The following is a 27,728-nucleotide window of genomic DNA, read 5'->3' on the forward strand; positions in this document are numbered from 1 at the left end:
AAAATACAAACTTATAACTCATTTTTTTACTGGCCCAATAGAAATCATAAAATGGTCTCTGGTAACTAAAACCAAATACAAAACATCAAATTCAGAAAGAGGGTGTTTCCTGGTTTAACAGACGGGAAAGGAAAAGATTGCACTGCCCCAGCATCCATGGCATTTTAAGGGCACGTCCTGCTTAATCCTTTCCAAAGTCCGCATTGTAGTGAGCAGTTGACTCGAGCTTCTTGGCTTCATTAAGTTTCCGGACAGCCTGGCAGCAAACAATGGCAAGAGAAATTAATTAGCAAATATTCAGGGACCAGGTTGACAGCCAAAAGAAGAAAAAGCTGATTTATGGAAGAGATCATACAGCAGTTACCAAATAATAATCATCTCTATCAGATGTACAGAGAGAGATTTTAGAATCTGAAATACAAATACAGACAATTCCTCCAATACAGAAGCTTCATGGAATCCCACAGTACTGAGATGCCATTCAGATGGTTTATGTGAAATACTTACAGTTACAATACATAAACCCGACGGGAAGAAATCACCCTCAACCCATTTCATCCATCCTACTTTAATTCTTTGTGAAACATCATCATCTATGACACTTTCGTTGTGTGTGATAGACCCCAGATATCTGAAATAGTCACATGGTTGTATCTCTCTCTCATGACTAAAGTTACACATCATATGCTCCGTCTTTGATCTACTAATCTTAAAGCCCCTTGTTTCCAAGGTCGATCTCCACAACTCTAACTTAGCATTAATCCCTGCTTTTGCCTCATCCACCAAAACGATATAATCGGACCAATCGGCAAAGAGCATACACCATGGTACCTCGTCTTGGATGTTCTTGGTTAATTCATTTGTGATAAGCGCAAACAAATAAGGGATAGGGCTAATCCTTGATGTAACCCGACCATAATCGGGAATTCCTTGCTCTAGACTCCCATAGATCTCACACTAGTCACCACAACCTCGTACATCTCTTTAATTACTTCTATATACTTACTTGACACCCCTCTCTTCGCAAGAACATGTCGGATTAAACCTTTAGGGACTCTGTCATAGGCTTTCTCCAGGTCAATAAAGACCATATGGAGATCTTTTTCGCTACCTCTACATCTTTCCATGAGCCTCCTCAGTAGGTAGATAGCTTTTGTCGTGAATCTATCTAGCATAAAACTAAATTGATTCTTCAAGATATAAGTCTCTCTTCCCAGACGGGCTTCAATAACCTTCTCCCAAAGTTTCATAGTATGACTCATCAGTTTTATGCTTATGTAGTTATTGCAGCTGGACATCACCCTTATTTTTGTAGACCAGAACTACAATGCTTCTCCTCCAATCGTCTGGCATTTTCCTTGAGATAATAATCTTGTTAAATAACTTGGTTAACCAACATACCTCACATGCTCCTAGGGCTTTCCACACTTCTATTAGGATCTCATCCGGGCCTAGTGTCTACTTTTATCTTTCTTAAGACTTCTTTAACTTCCGCCACACCAATCTTTCGTACATATCTATGAGTTGTGGTGTCTTGATGAATAATGTTGTTAACCAGTTCGGTCATATTCGAAATATCTCCATTTAGAAGTTCACAAATGTACTCATCCCATCTCCTCACAATGTCCTCATCCCTTACCAACACTCTTCCATCCTCCCCTTTTATACTTCTCACCTGGTCGAAATATCTACTTTTCCTTTCTCTCATTTTAGCCATTTTATAAATAGTTTTTTCCCCCTTCCTTTGTGTTTAGCTTAATATAGAGCTCCTCATATTTCCTTTCCCTAACCATCCCCACCATCTTCTTAGCCTCATTTCTGGCCTCATTATACTTCTTTTTATCTTTTGATTCTTTAGTCCGTTGCCATGTCTTAAACCTCTCTTTCTTGGCCTTGATGGCTGCTTAGATCTCCTCATCCCACCATCAAGTCTCCCTAGGGGCCTGACGCCTACCTTTTGCTTCCCCTAGCACTTCTTTGGCAACCCTCTTCATACAAGTCATCATCTTGTTCCACATCACATCTCCCTCAAAGTCCCACTTTCCTTGTTTGACCACATTTTCAGTAAATGTGTCTAGGGACTTCCCTTTTAGTCTCCACCATCTTATCTTAGGATACATAAGTTCTCTCCTTATCAAGTTTTAAAGTATCGGTACCGGGTCATATCGGTACGTATCGATCGGTGCAGAAACGCATGAAAATGATCAAAATACACATGGAAATACACTTTTGGACACAAAAAACAATATAAACAAGCAATATATGTCATATATCATGCATATACACTAAGAATTGCGAATAATGTATAACCAGACAAGTGCGGCACTTTGAAATTGTTATAAAAGATAAGATTTCTTACATGCAGAGTCACTTCATTGCTATGAAGAATGTCGGGCTGGATCAAATTCATGTTTGTAAGGGTCTTCAAGAATAAGAGCAACTAGGCTGATGTTGTATACTGACCGAACATAAGCACAATACTGACCCTTAAGGAAGCCATTTTAGGTTTTGGGTGAAAAATGGTGGATTTGAGTTCAAATCTTTGCAAATGTATAAGCATGCATCTAATAGTGAGTTGAACCTATTCTCCTTGAATCATAGCAAAAAAAAAAAGAATTAAAATGCAAGATTTGAAGCAAAAGATCAAATTTTTTGAAAAAAACCTACCTTTCCCTTCAAGTGTTGAGTATGTCTTGTATTCCAAGGATTCGAGTGCGATGTGGATCCGACCCGACCCGACATATTTTGTGGTGCGACCCGAAGGGAGAAAAAGTTGAGATTTAGTTCGTGAAGCGGAGGGTTTTGGGGGGTTCTAGTTCGTGTTTGCTGTAAAATGTGAAAAAGGCATGTGTATCGATACGTATCGATATGTATCGGTACGTATCGGCCGATACATATCGATATGTATCGATACATTTAAAACCCCAAACAAACGGTAATATTAATATGTATAGAGTGTATTGACCGTATTGTATCGACACGTATCAGTTGATACATTCGATATAATACATTTTTTTAAAGAAAAAGAGACGTATCGGTCAGTATCATATCGATACCCATACCGATACGTATTGGCCGATATGATACGGACTGATACTTTAAACCATGCTCCTTATACGCTTCTATGCACTGAGGCACATATCCAAGACCACCACCAATCTATGTTGGGTGGGTAGACTCTCCCCACAAATAACCTTACAATCCTTGCACAACATTCTGTCTACCCTTCTAATTAGGAAGAAATCTAGTTGCCTGGTATGAATCCTACTTTTGTAGGTAACTAAGTGTTCCTCTCTTTTTTCAAAGAAAGTGATCACAATGAATAGATCATAAGCTACCGCAAAGTTTAGGATAGAGGCCCCCTCCTCATTCCTCTCCCCAACTCCAAAGCCTCCATGGACACCTTCATAGCCTCTACAATTGCTCCCAACATGGCCATGGCCATTCATGTCACCTCCAATAATAATCGTTTCATCTTGGCCAAAACCCTGCACTAACTCATCCAAGTTGTCCCAAAATCGGCGCTAACTACTTTCATCCAATCTTATCTGGGGCGAGTAGGCGCAAACGATATTGACAACATCTTTCTCCAACACTAGCTTGATGGGTATAATTCTATCTTCCAATCTTTTGGCCTCCACTACATCTTTCATTAGATCTTTATCCACTATTAACCCCACACTGTTTCTATTACTTTGGTCTCCTGAATACCAAAGTTTGAAGTCGTCTAACACTTTAGCTTTGTAACCCTTCCATCTAGTCTCTTGGATACAAGCTATATTAATCCTTCATCTCCTCAAAACATCTATCAACTCCATGCTCTAAACCCATCAAGGATCCAATGTTTCAGGTAGCCAATCTAATCCTACATTTCTGGGCTGGCAAACTTCCTCTCACTTGCCCTTGCCTACTTATCATCGCATCCTCGGCATCGATGCGTAGTGTCATATGGGGGGTGCCCTAGCCAAGTAAAGACGAGAAGACATGATAACAAGAAAAGAATATCAGAAAACAAGAGGATCCATGTAGAAAGGTGATTGGCTGGATAAATAAAGTGTCGGCTGACGACCTGACGCACCACTATAAGAAAATAGGTATATAGTACATAAGAACATACAGAAGGGTCCTTAATACATTAAAAGACAGCTGGAAAAAAAGGTGAATAGTATAATCCACGCAAACATGATCGACAGAATATTATCAGTAATTGAACAGGACACGTATACAAATGAAGGATTTTGTGATGTAACTCAACTACAAACAGGATCAGCAACAAGTAAAAATATGTAATCTGATGGAATGAAATCTATACCAGACACAGAACTGCTTGAATCAGCAATCTTGCAACAACAAAGTTTATTAATAACAGTGATGAGTATAGGAATAAATTTTTACGGCAATAGAATTTATACTACAAAATCAATATACATTATATATTAACAGGAGGAACCAAGGTGCAAGGAGCAGATCACAGAGATCAAACCAAAATTAAAGGCGCCAACAACATAGACAACTCAAGAAGTAAAGAAATAGCATCCAACAAGATAGACAGCTCAGCAGAAAAACAAATTGCATCCAACAAGATAGACAGCTCAATAAGTAAAGAAACAGAGCTAGAGGTAAAGAAACAGGTCACAGTAATAAACTAGACACAATAATACTGGAAATGAAGTAATAGGCACAGTAACAAACAAAACACAGTGCTAGATGTGAAGAAACAGTTCACAGATGGAGTAACAAGCTAGCTACCAGCAACCACGACATACACAGCACGAAAAACAATAGGTTAGTACTGCAGTAAAAACTAGATTAACCGAGTGCCTTTCGCTCCAGGGATCCGAAGAATCTTACCGAAGTGACGATCTATGGCTTAACTAACCGATTAACCGAAAAAAAGCTTCCTGAAGCAGCTCCACTGAGGGTTGCAGCAAAGTATACCGTGGGTTACCAACACAATAGTGTTGCGGTAAGTAACTTCAGGGTGGATGAATGGTTTGAGTGGGATTGTTTGGTTGGCGGATGGTGCAATCACAGGGGATGGCTGTGAGAGGCGGGTGGTAAAATAACCGTGGATGATTGTGAGGGTGGTGGCTGTATGTGTGTGGGGTGTTATTGGCAGACGAGAGAATAGTGTTTGTGGCTGTGTGCAATCGGTGTAGGTGTGTGGGAAGTCGGTGTAGGTGAGAGATTAGTTTTGTTATAGGTCAGAGATCAGGGAATCGGTGTAGGTGAGTGGAGAGTGTCAGTAGCAGAGTGAGAGGAAAGTGTGTGAGTGGCTGTGATAGGGGGAATCGATTAGGGTTGATAAGGAGGTCTGTGGTAGGGGAAAATCAATTTGGTGATGGAACGAGGGAGTGGGGTACTCGTAGGGCTGAGCGTGAGAGAGAACTAGCAGGGGTCGTGGTAAAGTGAATTGGGGAATCGAGGTAGGGGGTGAGAGAGGGTTGTCGATCTGAGGGGGTAAAAGGAGAATCGACATCGAGTTAGGGGATGAGAGAGAATCGAATAAGTAGAGGAAGGGAAGAATCGTGGTAGGGGGTGACATAGAGGGAGGATCGAAGAGGGAGAGGTAGAGGGAGATCGTAGGGGGGTTACTTACCTGGTTAGGGAGAATCGAGGGTTTCGTAGAGACTAGATGGTGTCTTCATAGAATCTCCACTGGGGTTTAAAAGATATGCACCCTTGTTTGGGGACTTCGTCAATGGTTTCACCTATATTCCAGGCTTTGTAGACCTGGGTAGGACCTGCAGATGGGATGTTCAAATGGGCTCTGTAGTGCCGAGGGCCTTCGGAGTGAGCGAGGAGCTCACCAGTCCCCCTGTTCTTGCCTGTGTTCTTGCCAAGCGAAATCCGACCGTTTGCGAGATAGGGCCAACTTACTTTCTAGAACTACAAGGAAGTGGATGGGAATACATATCATGAAAGAAAATAAGAAGTAAAACCTAATTGTTACATTGGATGCCGGTAGGCTACCATAAAGTTACCAAAAGAAAATTTTCTCTCAATCAGAAAACTAAAGGGGTGCAACATGAGGACTTCCTGGCACGCACCTATCCTAATACCCTTCTTGCCCAAGCACGCTCGGAGCTCTGATGGGATCCAGTGCATTAATGCACTGGTATGATTGCACAAAAAATGCATGCAATATGTCCAACTGAATGTAAGTAATAATGTACTTATGACCATTTCCCAATTGTAGAGATTATGGCCATTCTTAAAACTATTTCCCCCCCCCCAACCCCCAAAAAAAAAGAGTATGGCACCTGCATCCCTGCTCAGAGCCAAGTTGGGTCAAACTATCAACTTATACAATAGAGAGAGGTGGGGGGAGGGGACAAAGAAGAGAGCCGCTTTGATGGGCCACGGCACAAGCCCAACAATACCCTACAATCTTACAATATAACCGATTCCGTCTTGATGAACAATAACAAGTACAGAAATTATGAAATACTAAACCAGTTGGACAGTCAAATCTGGCCATCTAAGATAACAGCAATCAGCTAGAACAGCATAGGGGAATAAGGACATAGCAAACAGCAAGATGGATCCTATCCACATATGTACTTCCCATGTCCCTTTCAAAGAGATGTACCTTCATGAAATCTTCATGGATAACATAATCACGCTCAGCACGGATTGCTGACATTCCAGCTTCAGTGCAGACATTGCGAAGATCAGCCCCATTGAACCCCTGGAACAGATGCAACACATAATGCTTCAAATAACAGCACATACAGTGCTTCATGTCCGAGTTTCAATAAAGAAGCATTACAAACCTCTGCAAGTTTTACTACTGCTTCGTAGTCTATTTCACCATGTTTGGCAATTCCAGCAGCATGTATTTTTAGGATTTCCATTCTCGATTGCTCATTGGGCAATGGGATCTCAATTTTTCTATCAAGTCGACCAGGACGGAGAAGTGCAGGATCCAGGACATCAGGTCTGTTAGTTGCCATAATCATTTTAACCTGTCACCATTTGCAGAAATGAAACTTTCAAATTTCAATTGCCTGGATATTTTTATAAAGTTACCAATAAATAAACAAGAACAAGTTGAAACAAGAAAATATGCAAGCAAATTTCAGCAAATGTCGACGAATTCATTTATCGATTCTTACTGTTCTACTCAGGAAAAGGAATTCAAACACTTTTCATGTCAGGTAATTTTAGTTGCTGCAAAAGGAACTCAAACTATGCCACATGCCATACATAGTGTCGGCCAGAGGGATTTTGAGACTGTAACCCACATTCAGAATCCCAAAATCTTGTGTCACAGTGCACAGGGGTGACTGAATGCCAGGGGCATTGTTGGATCAGGGGCAAGGAGGGGTTGATGCAGGAGACCAGCTTAGCTCCATCAATCAGTAACTGCAGTTTTCAGGTCTTAGTTCATCTATACGTAGATTTGGTAGCTTGGACACTCCTTTTCTCTTCGGCGTCAGGTGTCAGAGGGCGGGCATATCTATATAATTTCTCTTTTTGGTTAGAATTTTCGTTCTTACTTTCTCTCTCTCTCCCTCTTCCCTACCTCAGCAGAAATATATCCACCTTATATATAGGTAAGGGTATAGAAAGTTGTACATTCCCACATGTCCTCCAAATGCTATGGTTCATGTCAAACTGATATTGAAAAAGAGAGTAATACCTTTCCAAGTTGATCAAATCCATCAAGCTGATTGAGCAACTCCATCAACGTTCTCTGTATCTCACGGTCTGCACTTGTTCCCTCACTAAATCGACGGCCACCAATGGCATCAATTTCATCCATGAAAATGATGCAAGGCTAGACAAACAGATAAAAAATTATAAAAAAAAAATAAAAAAAAATACTGCAACAGAAACAACAGTACAATGTAGAATAATGAACAGAGCTTAGGCGCTTACTTGGTGATCACGTGCATAGCCAAACATCTCCCGTATCAACCTTGCACTTTCACCAATGTATTTATCAATTATAGCACTTGACACAACCTAAGAACAGATTAAGTGGTTTGAGAGACTCAATATATAAAACCATCCAAAAAGATGAGTGAATTCTTACTTCAGTCGCACGCAACTCTTAAAGAGTTTAGAAATTCCTACCTTCAAGAAATTAGCATCTATATTACTGGCAATTGCTCTGGCTAACAGTGTCTTGCCTGTTCCAGGAGGTCCATAGAGAAGAACACCCTAAAAACATTGATTTTATGACAATGAACAATTAATTTTTTTTCTTGCAAATCCAAAATAAAGGCTTTAATAAAAATTTCAGCCGGGGGGGCCAGAGAAGACAAGGTAAATGAATGCCAAAGATATGTACAAGATAAAAGAATTAAAGCACCTTTGGTGGCTTTATCCCCACTCTGAGGAAGAGCTCAGGATTCATAAGAGGTAGCTCAATAGATTCCCTAAGTTCCCGGATCTGATCAGATAATCCACCCACAGCAGAGTAGCTAATGTTACCAGGATCTTCATGAAGCATGTTGTACACAACAGGATCAACCTGTAATAACAACAAGAAGTCAGAAAGCCCCATTAACTTTCTTTTCAGACCTCCCTTTGAAGCGGAGAAAAAAAAAAACATTATAATCCACAAGTTGGTATGTGTGGCATCAACCATTATTTCCAAGTGTTAGTGATTTTCAAACAAGTAATACAACCACTTACTTCGCGTGGAAGGGCTCGCATGATTGTGAGAGTCGTCATATCAAGAACAACTCTGGTCCCAGCTGTCAGCTTTTCCTTATCTACTTTACTGCGGCATCCAACAACATATCTTGGACCACTACTTGCTTTAACTATCACTGAAAAGACAGATACATAATCATACAGTCAAGTTTGCATGAAGTACAAGTTTTCACAACAGTGTTGTAAAAGTATTGCCAAGGCTTGGCCCAAGGTGGTCACACAGTTTAAGGGTGTCTGGATGACAACAGCCAAGGCAAGCCACAATTAGGTGATTGCTTAACGTTTGAAGATTTCATCCATTGTCATAGGTGAATCCCTACGGTTCTAGGCATAATTTCGAACAAGGGGCCCACTCTATAATGCCTAAAATACATTTTGATGCTGACACATATGATTACAATGCACTTACATTACGACCTATCATGTTGGATTCTCAAAAGACCCAAAATGGATCTTATTTATCTATACACTTATTATATTTGTGCACCTTATACTGTTTAGTATTCCATCAGCAAAAGAAAAAATACATAGATGTTCTTGTAATTGATGGAGACAAGTTCACAAGGTTTTTTCTCATTCTTTGCTTTGGTTTCCCTAAAGCTTCCCTCTTTTGTTTCGTTGATGCATCAACATCAAGATCTGAGATTAAGTCATCAAAACAAGTTTGGTTACAAGAAGCCCAGAAATCATTCTTCAAGTTCAAGTCTTAAAGCCCAGAGTCACATAGGCATCTTAACAACATCAGCAGTGGCATATCAAGTAATGGAAATGAGTAAAAAACCCTCAAGATTGAAATCTGCAGAAGACATCAATCCATATATTGTACTCCTTAGAACACTAGGTTGAAAGGGTCAACCAAGGGGAAAGGGATAGAAGAGAAGAAAAGTAAGTGAATAGAAGGTAGGTTTAGACCCCTGCAAAATCTGAATCTGCAAACATACCTGTCTTATAATAAAATTGACTAGACTCCATAAGTAGCGCTAGAAGAACTGCAAAGTTTTCCAAGTTACTAGCTTGGGAGGATACTGAAGAGAACAAGAACTTACATCGCTCATTGTCAAGAGGCCTCAGAACTTCCCCTATTATCTGTCCAACACTTTGAAGGGATTTGAGATCATCTTCAGTTTTGGCAAACTCCTTCTTTGCAGTTCTTAGATTCTCCCTCACTGCACAGTTCCATTTTCAGGACATCTTAGTTACAGCCATGAGCATGTTTAGAAAAGCAGAGTTTATGGATAAAGAAGCACATATTAACAATAGAATTGGATATTGTATCATCAAACAATAGTACTCAGCATCTATAGAGACGAGAGTGGCACAAGGGAGAATAAGAACAGTGAGAGGTAGGTTGATTAAAGAGATCAATTGATGAGTTTTTGAAACACATACACGAACAGACATACAAACAAAATCTTCAAAGATATAAAAGAGTAGCAGCAGACACTAATCACCTCTCATAAAATGTCAGACTGTCATAAATTCAATCAATTTCAGCCAATTATAGTTAACCCAACCCAGTCACGGAAATCAAACATAAATACAGCATAAATTCTGGAAGATGGACCAATTTCATTTTATTTTCAGTACTTCTTTCTGAAAAAGAATAGAATTACTTCAAAACACATATTCAATAATACTTTTAAAAACACTAACCAGCAACCATATGAAACTTAGAAAAATTCATGGTGATTAGCTATACTAAAAGCAAACCGAACTTAAGCACACATTCCATTCACAGCTCCTAAGTATCAATATAATAGGGGGAAAAAACAAAATATTTAACGGAAGATAGAGAGAACCAAAACTAAGACATTGAACATTCAGTAGAATATTATGTGAACCACTCCACATAATTGTGATCATTAATTGTTTTGATTAAAAACACTGTTAGAGTATCCACCAGTTTCTGAATTTTTGACCCACAGACTTTAGTCAAATACGAAGTACATAAAACAATTCATTCAAACGTCAATGCCTAGTTTTCAGCATTGACATACATCATGACAGGAATCTAAAGCCTGAATTGAGAATACAGACAACAAACTCAATCTCAGACAGAAAAGAGAACTAAACAAGAGAGAAAAACACAAACATAATAAACCTTGAAATGGGAAAAGTTTAAAAAAAAGAAGTATTTCTTATTCAGTCTAGTACAGACCTTCTCTAACTCTGGCTTCGAGCTCCTTGTGTTGTAAGAGCTTCTTACGGTAGTCATTGATCGCAGCCTTGCGACGAGCATCTTCACCTTCCATCTTTTGAGATTCTAGTCAGGACAATTCTGGAAATATTTGCATCCAAATTTTATATGCATGATATGTTGCATTACAATAATCGAAGATCAAGATCTCAACCTTCCATTTACTAAATCATACCAACATCATGAACTGTAAAGTTGATGTCATGAGTTTCTGAAAAACAATACAAACTAAACCAATGCTCCGAGTAAGAATTATACTATTAAAGAAAAGGAAAATACTAGCCTGAATATTATTATTATTATTATTGCCTTCATACTATAAAAGAAAAGGAAAATACTAGCCTGAATATTATTATTACTATTATCATTATTATTTTTGCCTCCATACTATTTCTTACTTGGCTTACTTAAGCCAAGATTCAAACTAGTACATCCATCCACACAAGATATTTCATCAGCAATCAAATTGGATAAACTTGTTTAGAAACAACCACTGACTCTCCTGAATTTGTTCAATGAGATATACAACCAACTACTTTTGGAAGGAGTGATGAAATTTAGAATATCAAAACTGACTAGAGAAGTGGGTAACTTCCAAGGTCAAAAAGGATACGGTCATACAGGTAGGGCTCCAATCACCTCAATGAACTTGTGAAATTTTGTATTCTCTCCATAGTTGTCAAGGTGTCGCCAAGGTGTCCCGGCAGTTTTCTAGGGGCTGGGTGGGTGGTAACCTTATCGTTGTCATGAAAGGCGAGCGCCTTGTTGTCCTGGTCGACGCCTAGGTGATGTTGCCTTGGGTGCCTCAGGATGCCTTGGTGCCTATGCGGTTGCCTTGGGATTGTTTTTCTTTTATTTTAAAAAAAAAAATTAGATAGATTCCTTTTCTAACCAAGTAACCATATCATTTGTGTGTGCAGATAGTATACTTGAGATAAGATGCACAAAATCATGTAGTTAAAAACTATGAAGAGGAATCAAGAATGAAATGAAACTGAGTACACAATATCCTGTTTTGTTGTTCACTTGTTGGATGTTCACCCTTCACCGCATGCTGCAACCCTAACTCCAACCTACTGTGGTAAGATGGGCGACAACATTCCAGCATGTGGCCATTCTCATTCCTCCTTAAATGTTGATTAATGATTACTTGATTTCAAGTTCTGATAATCATTAGATTGCTGTGTCTATCTTTGCAGTTTGCACTGTTGTATGATACTATAACTGAGATTGGCTGCGTCTATCTTTGTATCTGGTATTCTGGTTAGCGGTCATACACTTATACTTATTTTCTTAGACTGTGTATGATTGGATAGAAAAGAAAAGAAACTGTACAAAAATTATACGGTTTTCTTGCATTTCAATGTTTTCTTGGTGCTTGGATTGCATTATGTGGATAGAAGATTCTTTGTTTTAAATTTTGAAAATGCCTTGAGATTTGCATATTTTTCTATCACAAAATATCTCGCTGCGAGGTTGAGAAAAAAAGACTTCTCCCAAGAAAATTGTAAACTCTAGAGAGAGACAGAGAGTTTCAGAAAGTAAGAGGGAGGAAGAGAGAGAGAGAAGGGGGAGGAAACAGAGCGAGGGGAGAAACGATGAGCCTAGTCTCTGCCCGAGACACCTGACTGGAAAGAGAAAGCAAGAAAAAGGAGAAGCAGGATTAGGAACCTATCGAACAAGGATAATGGAATCGCTGGTCTTCAACATCGTCTCTGGAGTTGGATATTTGGAGATCTTGTTTCGATGCCGTGAATAATCAGATGAATTCTTTCCCTGCTGTCTCCAGATCTGCACTCTGTTTCTTCTCCTCATCTTCTATGTTTCGTGTGCTCATTGTGTGAAAGAACTCAATCTACAGGGCCGATCTACATGGCCATACTGCTGTTGCGGTTTTCATGTTATTCTTGATTCTTCCTCTTCTACTACTACTCTTTGTGCCCTAATTTAGTTTCTTGTCATGCTACAGTGCTATACTAAGACACATCGGAAGGCCTATTGTCTAATTAGGTATCCAAAAAAAAGTAATAGGTAAAGTAATATGCCAGCAAAGAAAGGGTTGGTTTTTACAAGCGCACAAGATAACCACATCTCAGGTTTTTTTTCCAGTTTTTATTTTCTTTTCTATTTTAACAAACACTAGGAAACTTATTTTTTCTTTTCCTTTCATAACGTAGTCCTAGATTGGTAGGAGACCAACTAGGATCCAATCAACCAGAATCTGTTATGAACAAGTGATTCGGCTAGGTCAAAATAGGGTTTTTGGTGAAATTAGGGTTAGGGTTTGATGTATGGGTTATGTCAAGTTGAGGTAGGGGATTCTATCAGTGAAGGTCCTGAGATGTTTTGATGGATGGAAGTGTGTAAAACTTGAATGAGCAGCAAGTTAGGGTTAGGGTTTCGGGTTTTGGAAAATAGGAACAGATGGATTTCTAGGGTTTAGCTGGACAGAAGTTAAACCAAACTTGAATGGTTTTTGATACAATACCAGAAATAAGAGAACCAGATTAGAGAAGGTGGGAGAGAAGAGAGAAGAGGGAGAAAGAGGAGAAGAGAAAGAGAGCAAGCTGTAAGAGAGAAGACCTGCGTGAGAACTTAATGTTCACTCGCAGGTTAATATGATTTATTTATATAAAACTTAACTGGACAGAATTGCCCTTACATAGTCGAAATATAAAAGACAGAAATAAAGGAATAAAGTAACTACACAAAGACCTATTTGCCCCCATATAACTCACGACTTCAACGCTCCCCCTCAAGCTGGAGCATATATGTCACCCATGCTCAGCTTGTTACAACAAGACCGGAAAGTAGGAGCAAATAAAGACTTTGTGAACACATCAGCAACCTGATCAGAGGAAGAGACAAAAGGTGTCTCAACCAGCTTCTTCAACACGGCACTGCGAACAAAGTGACAATCCACTTCTATATGCTTAGTCCTCTCATGAAAGACGGGATTACTAGCAATATAGATGGCCGCCTGGTTGTCACAAAACATCTTCATTGGGGTTGGAATAGAAAAACCCATCTCAAGAAGGAGAGACCTAACCCACATCAGCTCTGCGGTGTTATGGGCCATGGCTCTATACTCAGCTTCAGCACTGGACCTGGCAATCATGGTCTGTTTCTTGCTCCGCCACGTAACCATGTTTCTCCCAACAAAAGTGCAATATCCTGTAGTAGATCGACGATCACTAGCAGAACCTGCCCAATCAGCATCAAAATAAGCAACCAGCTCCATATGTTTATTTGGACGATAAATCAGTCCTTTCCCAGGGGCTCCCTTCAAATACCGAAGAACACAGATAGCTGCATCCCAATGAAACTTGCAAGGGGACTGCAAGAACTGACTAAGAACCCCAACAGCATAGGAAATATCTGGCCTAGTGACTGTCAAATATAACAACTTCCCAATTAAGCTTCTGTAGGAATGAATATCTTTAAGACTCTCACCATCATCAGAACCAAGCTTGCGATTAGGGTCCATAGGAGTATCCACTGGTTTTGCAGCAAGCATACCAGTTTCAGTCAACAGATCTAGTACATATTTCCTTTGGGACAGGCTTATTCCTTTCTTGCTTCGGATAACCTCAATCCCAAGGAAGTAGTGAAGCTGGCCCAAATCTTTGGTCTGAAAGTGCTGCTGTAAGTAACTTTTCACCTCCTGGATCCCATTTTCTTCATTTTCTGACACAATGATGTCATCAACATAAACCACTAGAACCACCAATTTCTCTCCTTGGCGGCGAACAAACACAGAATGGTCAGAGAAGCATTGAGTAAAACCAAATTGTGTGACAACAGAACTAAACTTCTCAAACCATGCACATGGAGACTGTTTCAGCCCATAAATGGCTTTGTGCAGCCTACACACACGACCACTATTCTCCCCCAGAGCAACATAGCCCGGAGGTTGCTCCACCTCTTCAACCAGGTCACCATAAAGAAAAGCATTCTTGATGTCTAACTGATACAACGGCCAAGCAAAATTCACAGCCAAAGAGATAATGATGCGAACAGAATTCAATCTAGCCACAGGAGAAAAAGTCTCAAAGTAGTCAACACCGTAAGTCTGGGTATACCCTTTAGCCACCAGGCGGGCTTCAAGCCGCTCAACAGACCCATCGGAATGGTACTTAATAGTGTACACCCAACGACACCTAACTAGGTCTTTACCAGGAGGTAAATCCACCAACTCCCATGTATGTCGAGTCAGTAAAGCATCCATTTCCACATCCATGGCCTGTTTCCAGGCAGGACTATGAAGAGCCTCAATGTGAGTGCGGGGAATAGTATATGAAGACAAAGAGGTAGCAAGACCATGGGGACAAGGAGGAAGATGAGATAAAGAAACAAATTGTTCAATAGGATAGGCAACGAGAGACTTTTGAGTACATGAACGTTTACCTTTCCGAGTAGCAATAGGCAAGGCATCAGGATCCGGATCAGGTGGTGCGACAGGAGGGACAAGTAGAGTAGGATCTCCACCAGAGGTTGAGACAGGTGCAGGAAGCGATGCGGATGGGCCAGGCTGATTTGGATGGAGTTGCCCAAAGTGCCTCTTGCGCCGGTACACCTGTAGTGGAGGAGTCATAGGGACAATGGCAGGAATAGGAGGAGCCTCAGACACAGCTAATGGATCACTAGATATAGTAGGGTTGTCAGAAAAATAGGATGTACCCTCGAAGAAGGTGACATCCGCACTCACAAATTGTCTGCGAGTGAGAGGGTCATAGCATCTATACCCCTTTTGGGTCCTAGAGTAACCCAAGAAGATACACTTGGTGGACCGAGGGTCCAACTTATCACCATGAAGATGGAGATTGTGAACAAAGCAAACACACCCAAAAACTCTAGGAGGCAAGCTAAAAGTCGAAACACTGGGAAATAAAATAGAGAAAGGGGATTTGTCACCAAGGACAGAAGAGGGCATGCGATTAATCAAAAAACACGAAGTAAGTACAGCATCACACCAAAAATGTTTGGGCACCTGCATATGCAACATGAGGGCCCTAGCAACTTCAAGTACCTATTTTTCCGTTCCGCAACTCCATTCTGTTGAGGAGTATAGGAACAACTAGTCTGATGAATCATCTCAGTAGAAGCACAGTAAGAAGAAATTTCATTTTGAACAAACTCTAGAGCATTATCAGACCGAAAAATTTTAATAACAGCATTAAATTGAGTCTTTATTTCATTGCAAAAATTCTGAAAAACATTTAAAAAATCTGATCTATCCTTTAAAAGATACAGCCAAGTGGTCCGGGAATAATCATCCACAAAAGTGACAAAATAACGAAAACCATGTCTATTGGTAGCACGACAAGGACCCCACACATCTGAATGTACCAAGGAAAATAAAGACTCACTACGGGGCATAGAACGAGATGGAAAGGTAGCACGATGATGCTTACCCAACTCGCAGCCCTCACACTCTAATTTATTCAAACTCTTAAACTGGGGAAAAACAACCTGTAATCTAGATAAAGATAACTGTCCTAGCCTACAATGCCATTGAAACGGAGACTCTCCACCAACAGAAGTAGCTGCAGCTGAAGCAGACGGGGCAGCGCCATACAAATAATATAGACCATCTTTCTCACACCCTCCACCAATCGTCTTCCTCGTGTGAAGATCCTGAAAAACACAGTAAGAGGGAAAGAAGGTTACCGAGCAGTTTAGATTTTGAGTAAGTTTGCTAACAGACAAAAGACTTAAAGGAAATTGAGGAACATGTAGAACTGAAGAAAGGGAAATATTCGAATTGAGAGATATAGTACCATGCCCGGTAACAGGAGTGGAGGAACCATTGGCCACAATAACAGGAGGTGTGTGAGAGTCAGAAAAGATAGAACTACAAACCGATGACTTACCAGTCATATGAGCGGTAGCCCCCGAATCAATGATCCAGGGTGTGGAAGTAGTAGAAAGGAGAGCGGCAGGAGTACCTGCATGAGCTAGGGTGGCAGTGGTGGTGGAGGCCCCAGAAGTGGAAGTGGATGATTCCAGACTCTTGATGCGACGCATGAGTTGTTGCATCTCATCACGAAGGTTGGTAGAAGAATCTCCCACGGTTGAACCAGCTTTAGAATCGCTAGGTGCAGCAAAATCAGAACCATCTTCAAAGACTGCATGATTGGCCAAGTTTTGAGCCCATTCGGGTTTCCCATGCTTGGACCAGCAAGTGTCAACAGTATGATTTGTCTTCCCACAATAAGAACATAAACGGGCTGCTTTGTCAATATGCTGTCCGCCAGAATTACGACCACCAAATCCGCGTCCTCCCCCTGAGCCACGGCCTCTACCGCGGCCTCTAGTAGTAGTGAAAGCAGAATTTTCCTTTGGATTGGTGTCAGGCTTGGAGCTAGAAGAAGCAATACGCTGCAATCGAGAAAAAGTGTCATTCAATGTAGGGACAAATTCCCCAGCAAGTATATGTCCTTTAACAGCCTTGAGACTAGGATTCAAACCAGCCAAAAATTTAGATACAAAGAATTCGTTTCTTTGAGCCTTCAACTTCTCAATATCAGTGGTGAGGGGCTGGAACATATTTAGTTCTTAGACCATTCCCTTAAAAGTACTGTAATAGTCTTGGAGAGACTAGTCCGATTACTGAAATTGAAATAGCTTCTCATAAAGGTCCAAGATACGTGTCATACTCTTCTCTTGAGAGTATGTCTCCTTGAGATCATCCCAAACTCCCTTTGCTGTTGTGTGGAACATAACATTCGCAGCAATGTCTGGCTCCATGGAGTTCCACAACCAAATCAAAATAATAGCATTCTCCCTTTTCCAAGTACTATATTCCTTAGAGTCAGCCGCTGGAGGAGGAGAAGTAAGATAGTCAGCCTTGTCCTTGGCCATAATGTAGACTCGAACAGCCTGTGTAGACTCGAACAGCCTGTGCCCACAATAAGTAGTTGGAACCTCCCTTCAACTTTATGGATGTAATCTGAACATTCACATTGTCGTTGGAGGTCTTCGAATCAGCCATAGTGTATATACGTCAAAAACCGAGGCAGAAATAATGTAAATATGCAGCAGCCAATGCCACTCAATGAAGGCATCCAAGAACAGCAGTAATAAGTAGTAGCAGAGGATAATAAAAGGATGAATAATCTCCAGCAACCCAGAGGTAATAGACAGCAGCAGCCCCACACTGATAGAAGCAGCCAGGCAGAATCGATCTCAGAATTTCTGAGAAGAAGAAGGGATCTTCACAGCAGCAGCAGCATCACCCCAAAACAGGGTAAGATAATTTCTAGAATCACTAAATACCATGTAGGAGAAGGCCAGAACAACCAGACATCAAGGAAGAGCTTCGAAAGAAACAAAAAATAATTGTCAGGGTTTTCTCTTGTACTCGATCTCAGCAGCCTTCAAGAAAAAAAATCGAGGGAGGATTCCAATCGATCATCAAATCATGTAGGTACCAATATGTATCACTCCATTCATTCTTCAAGGAGTGAACTTACATCGTAGAAGAGACAGCTATAGGTGGCTGTACACCACAAACCAGAAATCGATAAAGGGAAATCAAAAGAGAATCGTGGGGGTTTCTCCAATCTGATTATTCAGGCTCTGATACCATGATACAATACCAAAAATAAGAGAACTAGATTAGAGAAGGTGGGAGAGAAGAGAGAAGAGAGAAGAGGGAGAAAGAGGAGAAGAGAGAGAGCAAGCCGTAAGAGAGAAGATCTGCGTGAGAACTTAATGTTCACTCGCAGGTTAATATGATTTATTTATATAAAACTTAACTGGACAGAATGGCCCTTACATAGTCGAAATATAAAAGACAGAAATAAAGGAATAAAGTAACTACACAAAGACCTATTTGCCCCATATAACTCACGACTTCCAACAGTTTTCTTAAGAGGGTATGAGGGATAATCGGTCAAATTTGTAGACTGTTCTGACGGTTGGTTTGTGCTTGGCAGAAATTAGGGTTTTGGGTTTTGATTTGAGATGGGGGGTGGTTTAGGGTTTCAGTGGTTGGGATGGGTAGCAAGGGAGATCTAGTTCTCCTTATGGGCAGGGGGTGTTGTGGTTAAGGGTGTCAAAATCAAACCGAAACCGTTCACTAAAACCGAACCGAACCGTTTAAACCGAAACTGTGAAACCATTTAATAAATGGATCGGTTACGGTTTCAAAATTGAGGCCGTTTAGATAAACGGTTTGAACCGAACCGAATAAACCGTTTACCACTCTTAAATGTACAGAAATGTGCCAAAAGCAAACAGAAACGTTTACCGAACCGAGCCGTTTAAAACCGAAACCGGGAAACCGTTTAATAAATGGTTTGATTATGGTTTCAAAATTGAGACTGTTTAACCAAAACCAGACCATTTAACACCCTTAGTTGTGGTTGAAGTTTGATGAAGTCTGATTGCTGGTTAGGTCTATGGGGAATTTAGGGTATCGAAAAACTGAAAATTAAAAAGGGGGATAGCTAGGGTTGGGATGTGAGAGGATTAGAAGAAGAATAATGGGGCTGGAGAATGTTTCAAACTTACTGGAGTTGTAGAATTTCCTTGAGAGCAGCTTGTTTGAAGGTAGAACATGAATAAAACTTGAACTTGAAGAAAAACTTCATTAGAACCACCCTGGCTTCACACCGAAAGGTAGTAATTGGATCACACACCAATCCCACCAACGAACCACCCGGGTTTCCCACCGCAAGGTATCGATTTGATCAAACACCAACCCCACCAGCCTCACACACAAGACAATCTTCAGCAATGAAGAACAGCAGCTCAAAAGAGAGATTTTCAAAATTCAGAGGTGAGAATACACCCACCCCACCGAATTGTTTTATTTATAGTGGCATTAGGCCATATTCCTAATCAGCCTAGGAGTGTAAAAGCTCCTAGCCGACTCTAATTACACTTCACAACCTCTCTCAAATTCGTAGAGAGGTATGGACTCAACTTATAATGACAGCAAATAAAAGAAAGGTGACTCAAGTCACTTAAATTAAACAACTGATTCAAACTAGCTTTGAACCGGTTCAATTTAAAACACTAAAACATGAAAATAAACTAAGTATAGAGTTAATCCCGTATGCAACCTATGTACCCTTACTTTAGGTCCATAAAAGTGACCTATTATATTGAAAACCCATGGGAACACAGGCCCAACATGTACATAACCTAACCCTAGACTTGTTCCCATCAAAATAAGCCTCTTTTGGTGATGTATCTGCATCATTTCTTTTCTATCCAACCAAACAACCTATTAGTGATTCTTGATGAGTTGATGTGGCTTAATGTTGATTTTTTATGTATGATATAAGCATACTTATATAAGTTATATGTTATAGCATACTAATTGATGGGATCATGGATAAAAAGGGGAGAGGGGAAAATAATTCAATAACACTTGAGCACCTAGGCAGACGCCTTGTTGCCTAAATTGCCTAGGCGCCCCTCCACCATCTTGACAACTATGATTCTATTAGATTTTGCCACTTAGCAAATATGGGTAGGGTCCATGTAATAAAGGATCCACACCCATATCACTGGTCAAATTTCAATTCAAAACAACTAAGGGAAGTGTCTCAAAAATTAGTTCAAAATGACAGAAAAAATACACGAACGACACTAGATTCCATTACTATGAAATGGCATTCTCATAATTTTATGTGATTTTAAATTCTCTATAACAAATTTTGTGCTTGTTCTAGACTGAACTTTGAGAAGCGAGATGGGTGTGTGCCCCTTTATCACATGGATGGTCCCACCCTCATCTATTTATGTATGTCACATAACCATGAAGCATGACTTTGTGACGAAGAAAAAGTCCACAGAACTTTGTAGCGTTTAGTTTTTCCAAGAAAATTAACTAAATATTTCAGGGAGATCTTCCTACACCAAAGGTGTGTGGAAGTCATTTCAACACCAACAATTTTCAAACCAATATTTCTTCTCCATACTATTAAAAGAGAGGCTACCAAATTTCACATTTATCTTATTCAACAAAATGCTTAATTCTATCCAATGATTAGAATGACAAAATCACATGCCCATTTGGCTGATTCGTGTGGGCAAATATCCCACTGTTCATATAGGAAATCTTTTTCCAAATATTTTTGTAACCAATTCTAAAACTAATCATCAAAAGAATACCATAAGACGATTTCCAGAACTAATTAATCTGAAGGAAAAAATAAAAGGAGCATCTTTTCATGGACATGAACATAGCCTCACTCTACTGGCTCCTATACAGTATTACCATTTTTTTTTAACCCTTCCATGCAGCAGCTAAGTTGGCACCATGGTTTTAAAGATCAGTACCGGATCAGTTGGATAGTTATCTGTATCAACATCGATAACAGACAGGACCCATCCAACTTATCATACCTAGTAGATCATCTGATTCAGTAGTGTTTTAGGCCGTCTCTCATTGGACCGGAAAAATCTTAGTATGGATCTTCAAATACTGAACGATCCATAAACCCTTGGTTAGAACAGAATCAATTTGGATATCTATCAAACAGAGAGGGAAAAAAAAAACAGAAACTTTGTTGACATGTTATTAACATCAACCCCTATTCATGCATTACATTTCAGCAAAAGAATTACATGGCAATAAGTCATTAAACCATCTTTTCATCCAAAAAGAGTGTGCTTGGGAAATGAGTCAGCAGCCTATCTTTTCAGTCTTTCGCTTGAATTGAGATCTTTTTGATGGATTGGTAAGCCACTCACTTTAGAAAGCAAGACAAGGATCATAAAATACATTTACTCCTCAGACGAGGAAGTTCAACTTTACCATGACTGTTGGATCCTATATCAGTGTTCTACCAAAGCAAAGAATCCCCATTTTTATTCTTATTTTTATTTAAGAGATTAGCCATGGAATTTAGTTCCGGCATCATTAGATATTATTATTTCAAAGACAACGCCCAAAGAATGGGATATTATGCATGTGCCAAGGGATGTTGTTTGGTAAACACATTCTTTGGCTAGTTGGTCTTTAGGTTGTAATCGCTCACAGGTTTGGAAGAGTCAGTGTCCTTTCTGATTAGAAAATAGACTGGTGGAGTATGCTACATAGTCTTACTCCAGAGTCTTCTATGTACTAGTTGTAAAGATAAGAACTGAGATGTTTTGAGAAATCTCGCATACCTCCAGATTAGGTTGCGGTTCTTCTATATAGTATTTCTTTCTCCAATCTGCTACAACAGATAATTACAGATTTGGTTTAATTTAAATTCTTGTTACAACAGATAAACATTGAACAGGTCAAGTTTAAGTTTAAAATTTGAATTTTAAACGTATCCTTAACAGCCCCCCTAAAGATGAAGATGGTCTTGGATGAATCTTCAGCTTGTCACATAGATGTACGAATCTGATTTTGGATAGAGGCTTTGTAAAGATGTCTGCAACTTGATCCCTTGTTGAGATGAATTTGAACTCCAGTTGACCTTGTGAGACAAGTTGGCGCACAAAATGGAAATCTATCTCGATGTGTTTTGTGCGGGCATGAAATATGGGATTGATTGTGAGATATGTGGCACCAAGGTTGTCACACCATAAGATAGGGGAATGAGTAATGGGAAGGCCGAGTTCCTAGAGCAAGGATCCTAACCAGATAAGCTCAGTGGTTGCATTAGCAATGGCTCGATATTCAGCTTCCGTTGAAGACCGTGCGATTGTAGCTTGCTTTCGAGCTGACCAGGATATTAAGTTATTGCCTAGAAAAATTGCAAACCCCCCTGTTGATTTTCTGCCATCTGGACAACCCGCCCAATCAGCATCATTGTAGGCAAATAATTGCCTACCTGTATTCCGAGTCAACAATAAGCCATGAGAAACCATCTCTTTGAGATACCGTAGAATTCATTTTACAGCTTGCCAGTGTTCATCCGTTGGTGCCTTTAGAAATTGACACACCTTATTAACTGAGAATGAAATATCTGGTCTGGTGAGTGTGGCATACTGTAATGCACCGACGGTACTACGATAGACAGAGGGATCCCCAAGTGGCTTCCCCATAGAATGAGAAAGGCGGGTTGTGGTAGTCATAGGCGTGTGAACTGGTTTGACTCCATCCATGCCGGTTTTCCTTAAGAGATCAACAATATATTTTTGTTGTGACAAAAGAATGCCGTTGGAATGTGGTAAGACCTCTACTCCAAGAAAATAATGCAGAATGCTCAAGTCTCGAATAGCAAATTCGTTGCTCAAGGCAGCAATTGTCTGTCGTAGCAATGTTGGGTCAGATCCTGTGATGACAATATCATCCACGTATACTAGAATATAGAGTCGATGAGATCCATTCTTGTGGATGAACAGAGATGTGTCAGTTTTGGATCCTTCAAAGCCAAGAGAGATGAGAAAGGTACTTAACTGGTGAAACCAAGCACGTGGCGCTTGTTTTAAACCATACAATGATTTATGTAGACGACAGACATGGTTGGGTTTGTCTGGATCAATAAATCCGGTAGGTTGTGTCATATACACCGCCATTTAAAGTACCATGTAAAAAAGCATTGCTGACATCCAACTGATGCAATTCCCAGTTACTTATAGTGGCTAATGATAAAACCATGCAAACTATAGTAGGCTTGACTACAAGACTAAAGGTCTGCACGTAATCAATTCCCTCTTTTTGATTGTAACCCTTAGCGACTAGCCTTGCTTTGTAGCGCTCTATTGATCCATCCGCTTTCCGCTTGATACGAAATACCCATTTTGAGCCAACCAGATTTTGATTTGGTGAAGGTGGAATCAAGGTCCATGCACCATTCTTTATAAGAGCATTGAACTCTAGCGACATGGCATCCATCCAATGGGCATATTTGTTTGCTTCAGTGTAGGAAGTAGGTTCCATTTCCAAATTGCAATGGGATAAACTTGCTGATGGTAATGGATAGCACGTTGATGGTTGTGGATTTCGGCGCAATTGCATATGGTGAGTGCGCATGCTAGTAGCTTGTGGTGGTTCCGCATATGGGACAATGGCAATGTCTGTATCACTGTTAGTTGGCAGCAAAACAGATGTTGTACCTGCATCATTTGGAATACTGTCTTCTACTTGCGGGTTAGGAATAGCAATTAAGTCCATATTAGTATTGTCGGTTTGGGATTGAGTGGAGAGTGATGGGGATGTGGGTAACATACTAGTTGTGCCAGATGCCATTTGGGTCTTTGAGGGACTCATCATGAGGGTTAGCCATGGCATACAATCACTAGATGGGGAAGTGGGTGCTGTAACCAAGGTGGCATAAGGGAATTATTGTTCAATAAAATTAGCATGCCTGACTATGTAGATACGACCAATAGAGACATCCAAACAGCGGTATCCAAGGTGTAATGGGCTGTAGCCCAAAAACACACAAGCTTTAGACAGAAAAGCAAATTTATTAGAGTTATATGGTCTTAAGAGTGGATAAACTGCACAACCGAATACTTTGAAAATTTTGTAGTTTGGTGTGAGTTTGAAAAGGGTTTGATAAGGAGAAATGTTATGCAAAACAATAGTAGGAAGACGGTTGATTAAGAAAACAGCCGTTTCGAAAGCATAATTCCAATATTATAAAGGAAGAGAAGCATGAGCTAGAAGAGTTAACCCTGTGTCAACAATATGCCAGATTTTTCGTTCAGCTGCACCATTTTGTTCATGGGTATGAGGACACGCAACTCTATGAAGGATGCCATGTTGTTGAAGATATTGATTTAGCTTTTGGTACTCCCCTCCCCAATTGGATTGAAAAGCCTTTATTGGTCTGAAAAATTGCTTTTCAACTAACGTTTTAAATTGTGCAAATATAGAAGACCATTGAACGATTAGAGAGAGGGTAGTACCAGGTAAACTCAGAAAAATCAAAAAGTAAGAATGACCAGTCGTAGAGTTCATAGGCGTAAGGCCCCATACATCACTGAAAACCAGTTCTAGAGGTGCAGTACTAATACTACCAGTAAGAGGTAATGAGATTTTATGAGACTTCCCAAGAAAGCATGAAGAACATTTATTCAAAGTAGAGGAAGAACAGGGTAATGACTGAGTGTTCACAACTTTCCGAACTATACGAGAATGTGGATGGCCAAGACGAGCATGCCAATCATCAGAAGAGGGACTAGTAGCAGAGTGAGCAATGTGAGCTGATGGTGAGAACGGTGGAGAATGGAAACCCCTCAATTGATAGAGACCACCCTCAAGGGACCCTTGCAGCATTGGCCTGTGTGTCACCTGATCCTTCACAACAAAATGGAAAGGGTGAAATTCAAAATAACAATTGTTATCCTTGGTAAAATGATGAACGGAAAGGAGATTTTTTGTTATTTGGGGAACATGAAGAATGTTATTGAAATGAAAAGAATTATTTGATGGAGATGTAAGTTTAAAGGGACCGACATTACGAATATGTAACCCAATGCCATTACCTACTCGTAAGTTATCATTACCAGTATAACCAGATGAAATTTTGCAGATTTGATGTATATGGAGTGACGTGGAGTGTAGCTGCCGTGTCTAGAAACCAATCAGTCATGGAAGATGATGGTGTTGGTAGAATCCCAGCCATATTAGCATTTGGTGAAGCAGTGGCATTAGAGTTAGAATACCGGTAGTAGTAACGACTGGCAGTATGATTGAATTTATTACAGATTTGGCAGCGATCTCTCCTTCGATTCCTTTGACTAGAACCACGAAAGGGTGAAGCATTGTTAGAAGATGGTGGAGCATTATTTGTAGAAGGTGGAACACTGTTGGTAGAATAATGTGGCCCAAAAGATCCAGAAGTTGCTGACGTTGCTTGAGTAAGATTCACTTCAATAGAGGATTGTGCTGACTTCATACGGAGCTCATGACTTAGAAGTAGTCGGTGAAGATCATGAAATCCGATTGGCTCAGTCTTGATGGCTAGTGCCGCAACAATATCTTGATAGTCCGGACCAAGATTTTTAAACACAATTGCATTGAGTTGCTCAATCGCAACAGGCCGATTGGCAGCCGCTAACTGATCAGATATATAATTCACTTCACGAAGATAAGTTGAAATAGATTTATCACCTTTAGAGGTGTTTTGTAACTGCAGGTGAAGTTGGAGAACACTCGTGTGAGAGAGAGTGCCAAAGGATGTTTGTAATGCATTCCAAACTTCGGCTGCAGTGTTGAGGTCAACGACATAGGGGAGTATCTCTGGTGTGAGCGAGGCAATGAGCCAGCTAAGGACTAGCTTGTCCTTGCGAACCCAGTCCAGGTAGTCGGGATTGATTGCCGGAGTTGCTGAACCTTCAACAGTAATGGTTTCTGCAGGGCATTTGTGAGAGCCATCTGCAAATCCAAGGAGGTCATGACTACAAAGGAGGGGAAACAGTTGTGTTTTCCAGAGAAGGAAGTTGTCACTGGTTAACTTCAAGGAGATATGATGCTGGAAGTTGGGGGGTGAAGGAGTGGTAGAAGAAAGAGAGGAAGCAGACGACATTATGCATCAGGTCTTTTTTGGTCGACTGATACCATGTAAAGATAAGAACTGAGATGTTTTGAGTAATCTCGCATACCTCCAGATTAGGTTGCGGTTCTTCTATATAGTATTTCTTTCTCCAATCTGTTACAACGGATAATTACAGATTTGGTTTAATTTAAATTCTTGTTACAACAGATAAACATTGAACAGGTCAAGTTTAGGTTTAAAATTTGAATTTTAAACGTATCCTTAACACTAGTTTCTCTTTATGAATACACTTCAGCATAGTTGTCATGGCGACGCCATGGCGTCCTGGCGCTGTAGAGGGCTGCATGGCGACCTACGCCATGGCGACCCTCTTTGATTTCTTCTTCCTGACTCTCTTTCCCTCTTCGATTTCTTCTTCCTGTCTTCGATTTCTTCTTCCCTCTTCGATTTCTTCTTTCCCTCTTCAATTTCTTTCGATTTCTTCTTCGATTTCTTCTTCCTGTCTTCTTTCCCTCTTCGATTTCTTTCGATTTCTTCTTTCCCTCTTCGATTTCTTCTTCGATTTCTAAATTTTCTTCTTAAAACTTGAGAAACAATAGAGAAAAAATAAAACATGGCTTGAGTATACATCTATTAACACATTAAAAATAGAGAAAATAAAAAATAAAACATGGTCGACATGCTCGCCATGGCAACGCCATGGCGGGCGACATGTCGATATATCGACGTGACACCCCTCCACCGACTTGGATCGCCGTGACGCCGTGACAACTATGCACTTCAGTACTACTATATTCCCCACCCCCCTTCCCCCCAAAAAAAATGAACTTCAGTTTTAAGGGCTGATATGAAACAAATTTGGAGGAGTTTCACCAAAAAAACCTGGGATCATTATGAAGAAATATAACTTATATTGGAACAACAAGATCTCAAAACCTAAAATGAAGGCTAAGTTGAAACCGACACCAGTATTACAGAGTTTCTGGTCCGGCAATGTGTAGGGAGAATGCTGTCCCAGTTGAAAAATTGTGGCAAATCAGCTAGCTAACTACTTTCTTCCTTGATGCATAATAATTGGAAGAGTCAAATTGATACGCATCATAGACCACTGAATTACGGTAATTAACAACTTCTATTCAGTTACTAATGTTCAAATAACGACTCCAGAGTCTCTATTAATCCAACATTCCGAGAAAAGTACAAGAAGGGGAAAGTGACAAATGACAATCGGAAATCGGAATAAGAACAATAGGGACTAGGGTATCAAACCTAAATCTATAAGATACCTAGCGGAGAGTGAAGAACATGAGAAATCGATAAAACGAGATTACGAAGAAGAGAAAATGGAAAAACGGAGAAAACTCTTACCTGGTTCAGTTGAGATGCTTCAGCAGGACTGGCTGCGGCTTCTCTTTCCCGCTCGTCGTCTTCAACTACTTCCTTACCCTGAAAGTTAAAGT

The 27,728-nt window shown here is 40.2% G+C and overlaps 1 protein-coding gene across 1 annotated transcript; it reads right to left on the reverse strand.

The window, feature by feature from the left end:
* LOC122652158 (26S proteasome regulatory subunit S10B homolog B-like) lies at window positions 1-27,728 on the reverse strand. The gene is made up of 11 exons (XM_043845832.1): window positions 27,637-27,728; window positions 10,826-10,945; window positions 9,714-9,833; window positions 8,647-8,783; window positions 8,321-8,482; window positions 8,083-8,169; window positions 7,885-7,971; window positions 7,646-7,783; window positions 6,777-6,968; window positions 6,593-6,691; window positions 1-256 (listed from the first exon to the last, which is right to left on the reverse strand). The coding sequence occupies exons 2-11, from the start codon at window positions 10,917-10,919 to the stop codon at window positions 182-184; spliced, it is 1,191 nt and encodes a 396-aa protein (XP_043701767.1). The 5' UTR covers window positions 10,920-10,945; window positions 27,637-27,728; the 3' UTR covers window positions 1-181.

Source organism: Telopea speciosissima, chromosome 2 (genome assembly GCF_018873765.1).
Source record: "Telopea speciosissima isolate NSW1024214 ecotype Mountain lineage chromosome 2, Tspe_v1, whole genome shotgun sequence".
Classification (NCBI taxonomy): Eukaryota; Viridiplantae; Streptophyta; class Magnoliopsida; order Proteales; family Proteaceae; genus Telopea; species Telopea speciosissima.

Coding starts and splice junctions, on each gene's coding strand:
- LOC122652158 (XM_043845832.1), bottom strand. CDS start 10,919: ATGGAAGGTGAAGATGCTCGTCGCAAGGCTGCGATCAATGACTACCGT. Junction 8,784..9,713: donor GCCTCTTGACAATGAGCGAT/GTAAGTTCTTGT, acceptor CTGTCTTTTCAG/TGATAGTTAAAGCAAGTAGT. Junction 6,969..7,645: donor GATTTGATCAACTTGGAAAG/GTATTACTCTCT, acceptor AAATGGTGACAG/GTTAAAATGATTATGGCAAC.